At 42.6% G+C, this 12,396-nt stretch overlaps 1 protein-coding gene across 3 annotated transcripts in view; it reads left to right on the top strand.

Annotated features, from left to right (window-relative positions):
• etv6 (ETS variant transcription factor 6) overlaps window positions 1–12,396 on the top strand; it is a 34,941-nt gene that overhangs the window by 21,732 nt on the left and 813 nt on the right. For all 3 annotated transcript variants that reach the window (XM_069671408.1, XM_069671407.1, XM_069671406.1), the window contains 4 exons: window positions 1,009–1,173; window positions 5,892–6,026; window positions 9,731–10,339; window positions 10,430–10,572. In XM_069671408.1, coding sequence (XP_069527509.1) covers window positions 1,110–1,173; window positions 5,892–6,026; window positions 9,731–10,339; window positions 10,430–10,572 — 951 coding nt within the window. In that variant the 5' untranslated portion in view covers window positions 1,009–1,109. The remainder of the gene's footprint in view (window positions 1–1,008; window positions 1,174–5,891; window positions 6,027–9,730; window positions 10,340–10,429; window positions 10,573–12,396) is intronic.

Below are 12,396 nucleotides of genomic sequence, written 5' to 3'. Positions count from 1 at the left end.
AACATATTAGCCTGAGCCTTTAGCCATTAGCAATAGAGAACAAATTAGCCCTACATAGATGAAAATTCAGCTGCCCCCTGATGCTACAAGCTAACTTACAAACCCAAAAGTCATATTCTTTAGCTTGGCCAACTTAGGGTTTCCTCCCATATGATAATATCTGCATTCACAGCTAATGTGAGAAATGTTTTTCTGCAACTTAAATACCTCCTGCATAATTCAGATGATATTGAGCTATTGTTCTGATTTTTTTTTTTCATTCGCACATTTTCCTTTCGTCTTCTTTCCCTGTTGCTTGAAAATGCAATGCTTGTTGCTCACCAGTGCAGATGTTGTACACTCCTGTTCCCACGGCATTAAAGGAAACATTTCAGAGTGCGAGGGAGGTGAAAAAGATGCTGTCATTGTTGTTTCCTCTGCTCTCTTTCTCTCCGTGTGTCCTTGTCCTTTGCTACACAAACTAATAAACTGTCTGGTGTTAAGAGAGCAAAGAACAGCACAGATTATAGCAGATCAAATCAGATAACAGCCCGACCATCTTTCTCATATACCCCTCCTTATTTTATCCTTGTGATTTATTCTGTATTCTTCGCCTTAACCTACCATCTTTTAATCTTTTATTCTACCCTCAGCTCCCCATCTGACTCCGTCTCCTCCTTCATCTTTTTTTCTTTATCTCTGCTGCCGTTCCCGTAATCACTCCCTCCTTTTGGCTTTTATCTCCACTTCCTCAATATCCTTTTTACTGCCTCTGCCTCCTTCCTTCCTCTCCCCCCTTCCCCTCCTCCTTCCCTCCCTTCCCCCTCCCTCCCCTTCACCCTACCCTCCTTCCTGCCTTTCCTTCTTTCTTCCTTCCTCACCCCCAACCCCCCCTTCCTCCTGCCTTCTTCTTCACTGAACTCATTCTTCTTTTCTTCCCCTTCACCTCCACTTTGTTGCTTTTTTATCAAACCGTGGTTTAAACTTCCTCTCCCTTCTCTTCCTTCCCCGAATCTCCTCCATCTCCAGGTTTGCAGCCAGTGTTTTGGAGCAGAGAGGATGTGGCCCAGTGGCTGCAATGGGCAGAGAAGGAGTTCGCCCTGCGGCCCATCACCAGCGGCTCTTTCCAGATGAACGGCAAAGCCCTGCTGCTGCTCACCAAGGAGGACTTCCGCTACCGATCCCCCCACTCCGGTACTCCTTTCTTTCCACCTTTTCATGAATTCTTGGAGGTATCAAAGATGTATTCCAGGCTTGGAAAACTGGAGACATCAGTAAAAAGTCAGTGCATAACTGTTTTGTAGTCTAACAGAAGTAAAGTAAAAACCATTTTACCACTTACAAGTTGCAGAAAAAAACCTGGGAAATTGGTGCAAGGAACATCACCCCATTTCACACTAACTTTAACTTCTGTTGCCCTTTCTGCTTTGAGGTCAGCTGGCCAGTTTATAGTCTATTTGTACATGAAAACCCACGCCAGTGCATCTTAAAAATCAATGTGTTTACCGCAAAACTACACCCTTAAAAAATCAATAAAGTCAGCTGTAGCAGAGGAGGGAGAGCGGCGGTATCAGGCGACAGAGGAGGGAGGCAGCTGTCACAGCGAGGCTGCCGGGGGGGGGGGCGGGGAGGAGGAAGTAGGAGACCGTTTATCAGGAAGTACAAACCAACCTCAACTGTTGCCCCAGCAGAGCCAGCAGCAACGCACATGAACATAAAGTTCATGCTCTCATTTTGCAAGGTTTTGGACTGCAGTAAGTTTTTTGTCAGGTCAGGGATGAAGTCAGGGCGGTGTGTTTCAGGGTGAGAGTCACAGGAGTGGGATGAAATGAGTGATCTGGGTTGTGAAATATAAAGATAACATTTCAGAGAAATTCTCCACAGCCTGGAAAAATGGCTAGTCCAGAAACATGTGGGAGGTGTATAGAGGGCTATTGAAAGAATAAAATACATTAATAATGCCACAAAAAAAAAACTGATGAAGAAATAAATTCAGATAAAATTTTAATAAAATGCATGAATAGTTTAAGGCACAACTGTAACATATTAATCATGAAATGTATCATTTCTAAATCACTGTTTTCCCATCTGTCTACATTTAGACTCCATCCTTTCTTTCATTGATCCCTTTATGTTGAAAAGCACGATGCTCACAACATTAAATCAGCTCTATTTAGCCGTGCTATTTGTGCATAAAGCTAAACTTAATGTTGAACCATTCTCAGATCCCATCTGCTATAAGCCCTTTTTACACTGCGGTTCCGCCTCAGCGCAGTAACGAAGCTCCGGCGTCACGCAGCCGTTGCCATTTTACATTGGACCAAGCTACGCCGGCGTGAAGCCGCCCCAGTGTGTGTTTTTACACAGCGTTCTGGCATTGTGGAAGTAAAACGTGCGCAGGGTGTAAACAAACAGCGTGTCTGCGCTGCCGGTTCAGCTGTTTACACAGGCGCTGTTTCGCCTCTGTTACTACCTCGGATGCCGGCTCAGAGGCGGAAGGACTTCGCCCCACCATTCTGCCTCTGTGCGTTTTACATAGAAGACGGAACGTAACAGAGGCGTAATAATCTCGCCTTGAACTGGCAGTGTAACGGGCTATAGTTTGATTGATTGATTGACTATATAGCCTCTGGGGACGACGGTGAACACGCCGGCCGTGTAGCCAGCAGTTAGTGATAAACGACTTCCAGTCAAGACTTCCTTTTCCGCGTGCTGCATTGTTTACAGAAAAAGAAACCGTTTTCTTGTGATTGACTTTAATGAACGGGGCTTATCTTTGCAAAATACAACTTTTGTTTATTGAACGGAGGTCGGATCGATCATTTCTGATGCATTCAAGGAAGTCGGGGAATCTGACCGCTGAATGGCTTTCGTGACGCCGCGTCAGGGAATTTATCTCAAGTCGAATTTTAGATCTAGAACAGATTGTTAGCTGAACTTGCTGTAGATGTTTGTTTATAGAGATTAATGAGAAGCTAAATCATCGTCAGATGGCTTCTGATGGGAGCCGGGATGCCATGATATGTCAAATACTAATGGAAATGTAAAGATGAACTTATTTTGCATTTAATAACTAACAATTATTTAGTCAATCATGTGTTTAAGCTTCTTAAATTCAATGACAAAGAAAGATAAAGTTACTCTGTTAAGTACAGTTAATGTTTCAGTAGATATTTCCTTCAATGAGACCCCGTCGTGTTCCTTTTAAAACATTATTACATGTTGTGAGGAGTAATCTGTGGAGAGATGCGGCCCAGCTGACAGCTGTTGTCAAGCTCGTTTCAGGATGTTTCCATTTCAGCTGCAAAGACTTTCACATCCTGTCAAGAAATTGAGGTCTGGGGAAAAAAAAATTGGAAGTCATGGTTACAGGTTTTATTATTTATTATCAGAATGAGTCGTTTTATGTGACACCGACTGAGATCCTTTTGTTGTGAAAACTTCATTTTAGAGAAGAGAGCAAATTCTGGTGATGCGTCTATTACCTCCTTTTGGGGATTTCAAGGGCACATTTCCCATCAGTCCACGCTTTTACGCCATCACTTCCTTTTGCTCTAATAGAAATACTTTCCCCCCCATTGATATCTTAACCTCATTTCCAATAACCAGCCACACAGTTTGTAGAGTCGTATCACGGGTTCATGTTTTGACTTGAATACATTTAATGGGAATAACACTGAGCAAAAAGGGTGTTTCATGTTAAACCTATGACAAACTATGAGACATTAAATTCTCGTTAATATGATTCCGTCTGATAAGCATATCATATTGCGCACTACTCTGTTGCTTACTCTCTATTACTAGACACAAAGTCATGTGAAAAAGAAACATGTAAAATCCACAATCAAATCAAACCTTCATGCATCAGGAAGCAGGAATTCCCCCCACAATGCAACTCTATTCTCCAGGACCACAAAGTGAGAACTGAAAGAGGCGTTTATGTTTGTTTTTGTACACGTGTTCACCATCACTTCCTTTATTGGATTCATTTCCTTGTAATGGTTAAAATCTCTAAGCTAATATGTGATGGCTGTCTTAACGTGTTAAATCCCATCCACCGTACCTGTGCGTCGTCTGTTAGCCATGTAACCGGACTGTCGCGCGTAGTTATCTGTGTTAAGGGGAAAAAAAGCAGCTGTTCGTCATTCAGTGAACTTCCTGCTCAGGCTTTGTGCCTTCTGTCACCACCGTACTGTAGCACCACTTAAAGGACACAGCTACGGCCCATTTACTTGTGTCAACATGGCGTTCATGTCGTCCGCTAAGTAGCCTGCAATGCCTCATGTAGGTATGTAGATTTTATGCTACTCAAATAGTATGCTGAACACAAACTCTTAAAAGATTAGAAGAAAAAAGAGATTTTACTCTTCAACATTCTCTCACCGAGTCAGAAGAAAATGTTTTACAATTTTTTTGCTTCTTAAATTTACAAGGAAACATTTTCCCCACAAACGTAACAGGAGGGTTTTTCACGCAGAAAATCAAAAAATAAATGGACCATAAAAGGTAAAAACGTATTTTTTAGGTTTTTTTTGCAGTTGTCTGTCATTTAAAAGTACCGTAAAATCCAGAAGTTGCACCAGAATATAAGACTCCCAGAGGGAAAAAGGTTTTCTATAGCTATTTATTAACTAAAACGTGTACAACGTTATTTCAACACTGTTTCAATCATTTAAAACAAATTCAAAACACACAAATTACAGCGTACCATGTGTTTTCACCATCTCAAGTTTGCAATCCTGCTACCTACCAGTGCTGTAGCTAGCTGTAGCTTGCGGCCTGTGGTAACGTTGACTGTTGTGATGGTGGCGGCTGCACTGCCGATCATGACGGTGTATGTCCGTGACGAAGCGTCAGTGTTGCCAGACTGAAAATACAGCGATATCGTACTGCAGCTTTAAAAAATTTCATATTTTACAAAAAACTATCGTACATATGAAAAAAAGGGTCAAAAATACCACTTTGAATTGTAAAACTATGCCCTGCGCACATATTAATGTAACAACATGGAGGTCGCGTCCTTTAACCCCAATAGTATGCTACTACCTTTAACAATATGGCAATTGTATGCTTCACACAACAGAGTCATTTGCAGCCCATTATATAATCATTGCCTGTTATTGTTATGCCTGTAATCCTGTTATTACCCTTCAAAACAAAATCACCATATCTACTAAATCCTCGCACATTCGGGAAGGCTGCTTGCAAGCGTGCTCGCGCAGAGATGCAATGAGTGACAGATGCATCGCTGAACTGTTGTTGTGGGTTTCTTTGAAAGGGCAAAATGATCGTACAAATACGATAGTCATCGTACATCTGGCAACACTGCAACGTGTTGGCAACAATCAAGTTAGTTTGTCTGTGCTTAAAACGGCAAGGAAAACACAAAACAGCACTGTGGCATATTGTGAATAGGAGACGTTGGAGCCACTTGGACCTGGAAACTGTTTAATGCAGAGATGTGGAGTCACCAACCAGATAGCGCCCATTTTTTAGATTAAAAAAAAAATACACAGAATTTTACATCAAGTCATTTCTATGGCACGTGGAAATTAAAAAAAGACCCACAAAAACCTTGCAGCTGCTCAATAAAAATAGTCACAATAGGATACCAGACAAGGTTCAAGTATTATTTGTTTTGTCATCTTTTTCTACACTTTTTATCCAAGATAAATAGTTTCTGGTAAAAGGTCGGATTTGCAATGACCCGTCCCTCTGACGTGATGTTTGGCTCCTCAGCCACTCTTCCATTATTGCTCAAGTTCCCTGCTGCCTGGAAAGCAGAAAGAAGAAGTAGGGGGAGGGGAACATGATGCTGTGGATGACACCAACTCTAATTTCCCATTTTATGCAGCTGTGCTACGTGCTACCAGGAGACTCATGGTAACCTTTTGACATTTGTGTGTCTGTAGGGGACGTCCTGTATGAGCTGCTGCAGCACACCCTGAAGCAGAGGAAGCCCCACGTGTTTTACCCGTCTGCCTACTTCCCCGGGAACTCCTTCCACTCGCTGCCTGAGAGCGCTGTGCAACACCTCAAGCTTGAAGGTCAGTGCAATAAAGCGGGTTTTCTTTTTTCATACACACGTCATACATGTTCAGCTCGGGAACTAGATACAACTATGACAGTGGTGTGTAAATCACAATGGGAAACATACTGAAAGTTGACATTCACTGTAACCTTTAGGTGCTTTTGGCTTCTATAAGACAAGCTTCAGCTGTCTCTCGCATGTCAACAAAGTAGAATAAAACCTGATTTAGACTTAACGCTGTAGAAGTAAGGGGCCTAATACTTGTGCGTGGCGTGTCTGTTTGGCTTGGCATTTTAGGTGGCCTAAACATTAGTCCACAGCTCGGTTTCTGTGCCACACAATACGCCTATAAACATTCAGACCGGCAAATACTAATTGAGTTCTAGGTTAATGTGGAAGCCAAGTTGCAGCTAGCTAAGAACTAGCGTCAGGCAAAGTGCTCTCTTTTGTTTCTGTGCGATGCTGCCAAGTGGACCAATTAGTGACTTGTAGTTACATTTCAGGGAAGTTGCAAGTAGTTAAACAACATACCCTGGATCCATCTAGCATTGTGGTGGTGTTATTTTTAAGTATAAAAATGCACCTGCAGCATCAATTCAAAGCAGAATAACAAATCAGGCTTAACTATAAAATAAAGAGAATGCTTAAAAAGCTCAGAATCAGCAATAAATACATTAGCATTATACATATAAATCATTCAATAAATATTTCCACCACTAAATTAACTGTAAAACTAGAAAATATTGTTAAAGTCTCTTTAGATCAGTGGTTCTCAACTGGTCTACCCTCGGGACCCACCACCTACTCCTTAATGACGAATCACAACCCTAATTTCTGAAAATGTTCAACCACTCAAATGTATTGAATGGAAAATGGTGCAGTTTGGACCTGAGACAGAATGAAACCTCACCGCATGACCACATCACAAAACACAACAATATAATAGTCGAGGAAAATGACCAGCAGGTAGCAGTGCTTCAACTATAGTTGTCGACACGACATCTACAAGAAGAAAATGAATGTAAAATAAAGATTGTTATTGTCACAAAACAAATAATAAAAAATCTAAGCAATAACTTTGATTTTAAATGAAAATGTAGATTATATAATATTATGTTTTATAATGCATGAGGCTCGTAGACTGTGAGTGTAAGGCAGCAGTCGGTCTCTCTCTTCAGATGTACAGATCTCTTCACTTGGAACATTCTTTCTTGTCGTCCAGGAAGTAAAGAATGGAATTCAGTGGAATACCTGACACTGTCTGCTGGTTCAGATCTGAGGAAATGTATCGCAGCGACAATCATCGTACCTTCACATGTTAAAAGAAAAACCAGTTCCACGAAGAAATGCTGCTTTATCCAAACAAGTTACAGTGCATCACACGGTACACTGCTACAGTGGCTAAGTGCGGTAATGGTTCACTGGTATTTATAATTGATTTCCTTGTTTGGAGAGCAACTTGGTAGATGTTAAAGTTTGTGAAAAAGCCTTAAGCTACATTTAACACAAACCTTTAATCAACAGTAATGTTAACAGCACTCTGAGCCTAACTGTAGGACATTAGTGACACCTAGTGGTCTCTACTGTGTGAAGCCAGTGTGCCGGTAAACCAAGACGAGCACTTTTCACTTACTGGCAGAGGCCACAAATTAAAGCCTTTAGCAGATGTGCCTTACCTACAGTGTAAAACCGGAAAAGCTAACAATATTCTACTTCATTGGAAGCTTTGATAAGACATTTTTTATTGCTCTGTTGCTGTGGACAGTTGCAAGTGCTTAATAAAACACGAGACACATGGGCAATGTGTAAATTAAATACTGAGGGCAACAACTCAATCTAACTTCCTGTTTAATTGTAGGAAAAGTGTAACAGAAGCAGTATTTCTTTCAGCCCTAGATCATGGTGATATTATCTACAGACATGCTGCTGCTTCCACTCTCATATCCCTAGAGTCATTCTGCTATTAGATTCATAACCGGAGATCCCTACAACACTCATCATTGTATCCTGTCTAACAAAGTTGTTTGGTCTTCTCCGGCACAGAGGCGTGATAAACACTTGTATCTTTTCATCTGTAAATCCCTTATTGGACGTTCGCCATCTTGTATAACAACGATGCTGAACTGGATCACTGGACCCGATCAAACTCGCTCTACTAACTGTCTAATGCTTCAAGTCTCCCGGGTTCACTCTGAGCTAGGAAAATCCACCTTTAGCTTTTGTACTCCAAACATGTGGTCACGAATAAGTCACATATATAAATTCTAATCAATTGAATATACAGTAAAATATAAGAAGAAATAAAAAGTAAAGAAGAAAAACAAAAATAACAATAATTAATATCCTACACAGACATGTTGTGCTGTGACATGCAGTAACATACACTCCTGCCAGCTGTACTGGCAGTTTTATCGACACTGTAATTTCTCTTACTCAAATCAAGACGATCATCTGAAACCACTTCACCTCAGTGTGCAACTGTTTTCACCGAGTCCTTAGTTTGTTTTAATTGTGCTTCTTTGTATCTCATTGTAAATCAAGGAAACCTCAATGATTTTCAAGGCTTGGCGATAAACTGTAATTGCGGGAGCACGCTTCCCAGATATCCAGACAGTGCCTCATGTGTGATGTCCACTGTTGGCTCCGCTTGTAACTCTTGATTTTCATGAGTGACGGTCGCTTTCCTTTTTGGACTGTTTGCTTCATCTGAGCGTCGAATCTGTTTCTTTTTCACTTATTTATATATAGTCATCCATCTTTTCTTTGTTTGTTCAGCCATAGTAGATTACTGTTTGTTCGCAACACTTGCAGAGACTGGAAAAGCAGCCGCTTAGCTCCGCCTACCCTCTCTGGCAGACCAACCACTGCTGGCTGATGGAAAATGCGTCACTAACTGGGCGCCACTTGTGATTTATTTCCACTAAAGTCGCACCAGACACCCAGTCTGTAATGCAGCAAATGCAAAGGCTTTCATCAGTGGGACACAGGCTCAATCACCATTGTGTTGAATGACAATCTTCGAGATTATCTCTTTAAATAAAGGTTTGAATCAAATTGAATGGTCAAATTTTAATGCAAGCCAGACATTTGTTAGGCCAGAGTAGGTCACAGTCTTGCACTGTTGCTCGTCTCTCACTTAGCCATTCAAAGCTAATACCTGTTTACTGTTGGCCCACCTTTATGGCAAATACAGATCATGCTTTATAGCCAAAGCTTTACCAGATTCATTTATTCTCTATTTGAGAAAATCAAATTAACTATTTTAATTTAGTAGATTTGTCTATAAATAAGTGAGCCAGAGCCAGATGCCTGTGATGGTTTGTTAGAGCTCCACATGGCGTCCTCAGATTGTTCTCCTGTCTAAGAAACTGTCAGTTTAATATAAAGCAAAGCAGCCAATTTAAATGATGGTAACCGGGAAATGTTCAAGTTCCCTTGAGAACGGCTGGCAGAGTGCTTTTTTACTTTGCTTATTAGTGTTTCCTGTAAAAGCAGGAAGCTAGTGAGGGACTTGTGGCAGATATTGATTGCTGTTTAAAGTAGCCATAAAGCTAAATGTAAGAACATTCAAACAAAGGGGTAAAGACCCTTAACTGCGAGCTGCCTCGTTGGTCCTGTGGGACATTAGGGTCGTCTAACCGTCTCATTTTTAAGGCTGTGTTTAAATTATGGAACTAACCTGCAGGTATTAATCACATTTTGTATCTTTTGTAACCATAGAAACGGTACGTCGGGCACCACGTGGTACAGAGCCCATTCCCCAGCATCCACCGACCATCGAGCTACGTCACCGCTCCCGCTCCCCTCACCATCCAAACACCAGGCGATCCCCACCGGAGCCAAACCACCATCGCCCAGCCAACGAGGACCATCTGCAGGCCTTCTCCCAGCTGCCTGACAGCAACCACCACATGCCCGACGACATGTACCCTCTGTCGGTGTCCCCGGCTGCTCCTAACGGCCGCTGCGCCACGCCCCAAGAAGCCCCCTGCCCGGGCAGCCCCGGGGGCCAGGAGGCAGGCCCTCCTCGCGTCATCCAGCTCATGCCCAGCACCATCATGAACCCCCTGCTACTCAGCCCGAGCAGGAGTGGCGGGGGTGCCGCCATGGACTTCAGGCACCGCAGCGGTCGACCCACGTCTCATTCAACACTCGAGAACGGGCGCGAGGGGAAAGTCCACGGTCACCACCATCAGATAGCACTGGCCCAGCAGCAGCAGCAGCAGCAGCATCTACTGCAGCAGCAGGAGGAGGCGCTCTACAGGAACCACGTCATCATGCCAGTGTCTCCTCCAGAGGATCAGAAGATACCCATCGGACGGATAGCAGGTAAGCAATAAAGGCCCTTAAAGTTAAAGGATAAAACACAAGGTGGCATCTTTATTTATCATGCTGTGTCCCCCTGTTGTGTCCTGGCAGACTGCAGGCTGCTGTGGGACTACGTCTACCAGCTCCTGTCAGACAGCAGGTACGAGAACTTCATCCGCTGGGAGGATCCAGAGAGCAAAGTCTTCCGCATCATGGACCCCAACGGCCTGGCCCGGCTCTGGGGCAACCACAAGGTAAACACACAGTCAGTTTATGTGGTCTCTTGTGATCAGGCTGCAGAAGCTCTGGTGAACAGGGACATCCAAGATCCCAAAGTTTAAAGCCCTCAATTAATATTTTTCATATCAGCAATGACTCAAATAATGACCCAGAACTTTAAATATGTTAATTTTAGTGCTGAGTTAACACCCCACACTGCAGGTACCCTCAGCTGCACTGAACCTGTAGCTTATTATAGTTCACTGTTTTGGTTGTTTGGCCCACAAACCTGTTGTGAGCTAAAAGCCTATAAAAGAACATGTTTTTAACATAACAACTTTATCATGTAAAAGATACTATTTCAGATGTTTTGAGCAAAATAAAATTGTGATAAATCCAATGTAGACGTAGACCACACAGTACCTTCCAACAGCAGACAGTACAGTAGTACAGCATTTAGCTGAAAAACCTAACCACACTGCAGCTGTCACATGTTAACCATGTGAAGTGGTTGTGGTTTGGTTTGGTATTGGCAAATACTAAATAAAAAGTGTATGTTTTGCTTTGTATCAGGTGGGACTGAACCCAAATCTACCCAAGTCCTGTGTGTAATTCATTGATCCATATCAACCATAGACGGTATAAAAAGATGGACAATGCATCTCCGCCACATCTCATTATACTTATTTGAAGCCAAAGTACCCCTGAGGCTGGCACTGCCATGCCTTGGAGCCAGAGTGTGCGCAGTAGAGATCAGCGGGTGGGCCTTTTTAACAGCAGAACAGCTTCTTGCGTTGGTCTGAAGCAGACATACACAGATATGAAAACTTCACTGACTGTAGTGATTGATTTAGTTTCTTCTCGCCATTCGTCCTCTACTCTGCTAATCCGGAACAGATCGGCTGCAGGCGCCGTATTTGTCAACAGAGCTGTCAATCATGACAACTCTCTTTATAGCATTAGATAACTAATTCAAATTAAACCTGACAGAACAATGAACACTTGGACAAAAACTGACAGAAACCGTGTTTGAGAAAAATGTATTTGACGTCTATATGCCCCATCTGTTAACATGGAGGAGGCGGGCTTTATGACCTATACTGCAACCAGGCAGCAGGGGGCGCTCGACATGTTTTGGCTTCACTTTTAGGGAGCTGTCATGTCGTCCATCTTTTTATGCGGTCTATGACCCAACCTGTTTCCTTCTTTCTGTTTGCTATTTGTTCTTCGCTACACAACAAAAACCCTGTGTAAATTATTAAATGTTTGCTTGGAGCTAGCCGCATCAGCTTTAGTAGGGGATTATATATCCTTGTTGTTCAGCTTGTTTCTACAGCCCTCTATATAACAGTTATTTCACCTTTCACCTCATGTTTTGTGCTATTTATTTTACTGACAATGTATTTTACTACTGTAACGTGGCTGGTGTAGGTGGAGAGGGCTAGCTGCATGTAGTAGTTAGCAGAAGCCCTGGGGCAGCTGGTTAGCTCAGAGAGTTGACAGACAGCAGATTGGGGAATTTCCACATGGCAACTTTTTTCTTCAGTACTTCACATGGACCACACAATGCCAGGTCTCCACGGCGCCACAGTCACTAATCGTACATCAGCAGTAGAACGTGGACACATAACCTGCACCAACTCGTTACTGAAGAGAGTCTTCACTCAGTCGGAGCATTGTGCAACACGGGCTCTCTGAGTGTGACACACTTCTCGAGCACAAGACCAAAATAAAAGGAGACACCACCCTGTGGCATTTTTTGGTACTGCAGTGATACTACAATGACAATTACTTCGCTCTACATAGCCCTTTAGCCTCTTTTAGTTCATTGTTTTGGCTTACTCTCTGTCTGTCTTTAA

Source organism: Semicossyphus pulcher, unplaced genomic scaffold, assembly GCF_022749685.1.
Source record: "Semicossyphus pulcher isolate SPU_LCO1_2020_fin unplaced genomic scaffold, fSemPul1.0.p SCAF_20, whole genome shotgun sequence".
NCBI lineage: Eukaryota > Metazoa > Chordata > Actinopteri > Labriformes > Labridae > Semicossyphus > Semicossyphus pulcher.
This window is presented reverse-complemented; position numbering and strand designations above follow the sequence as displayed.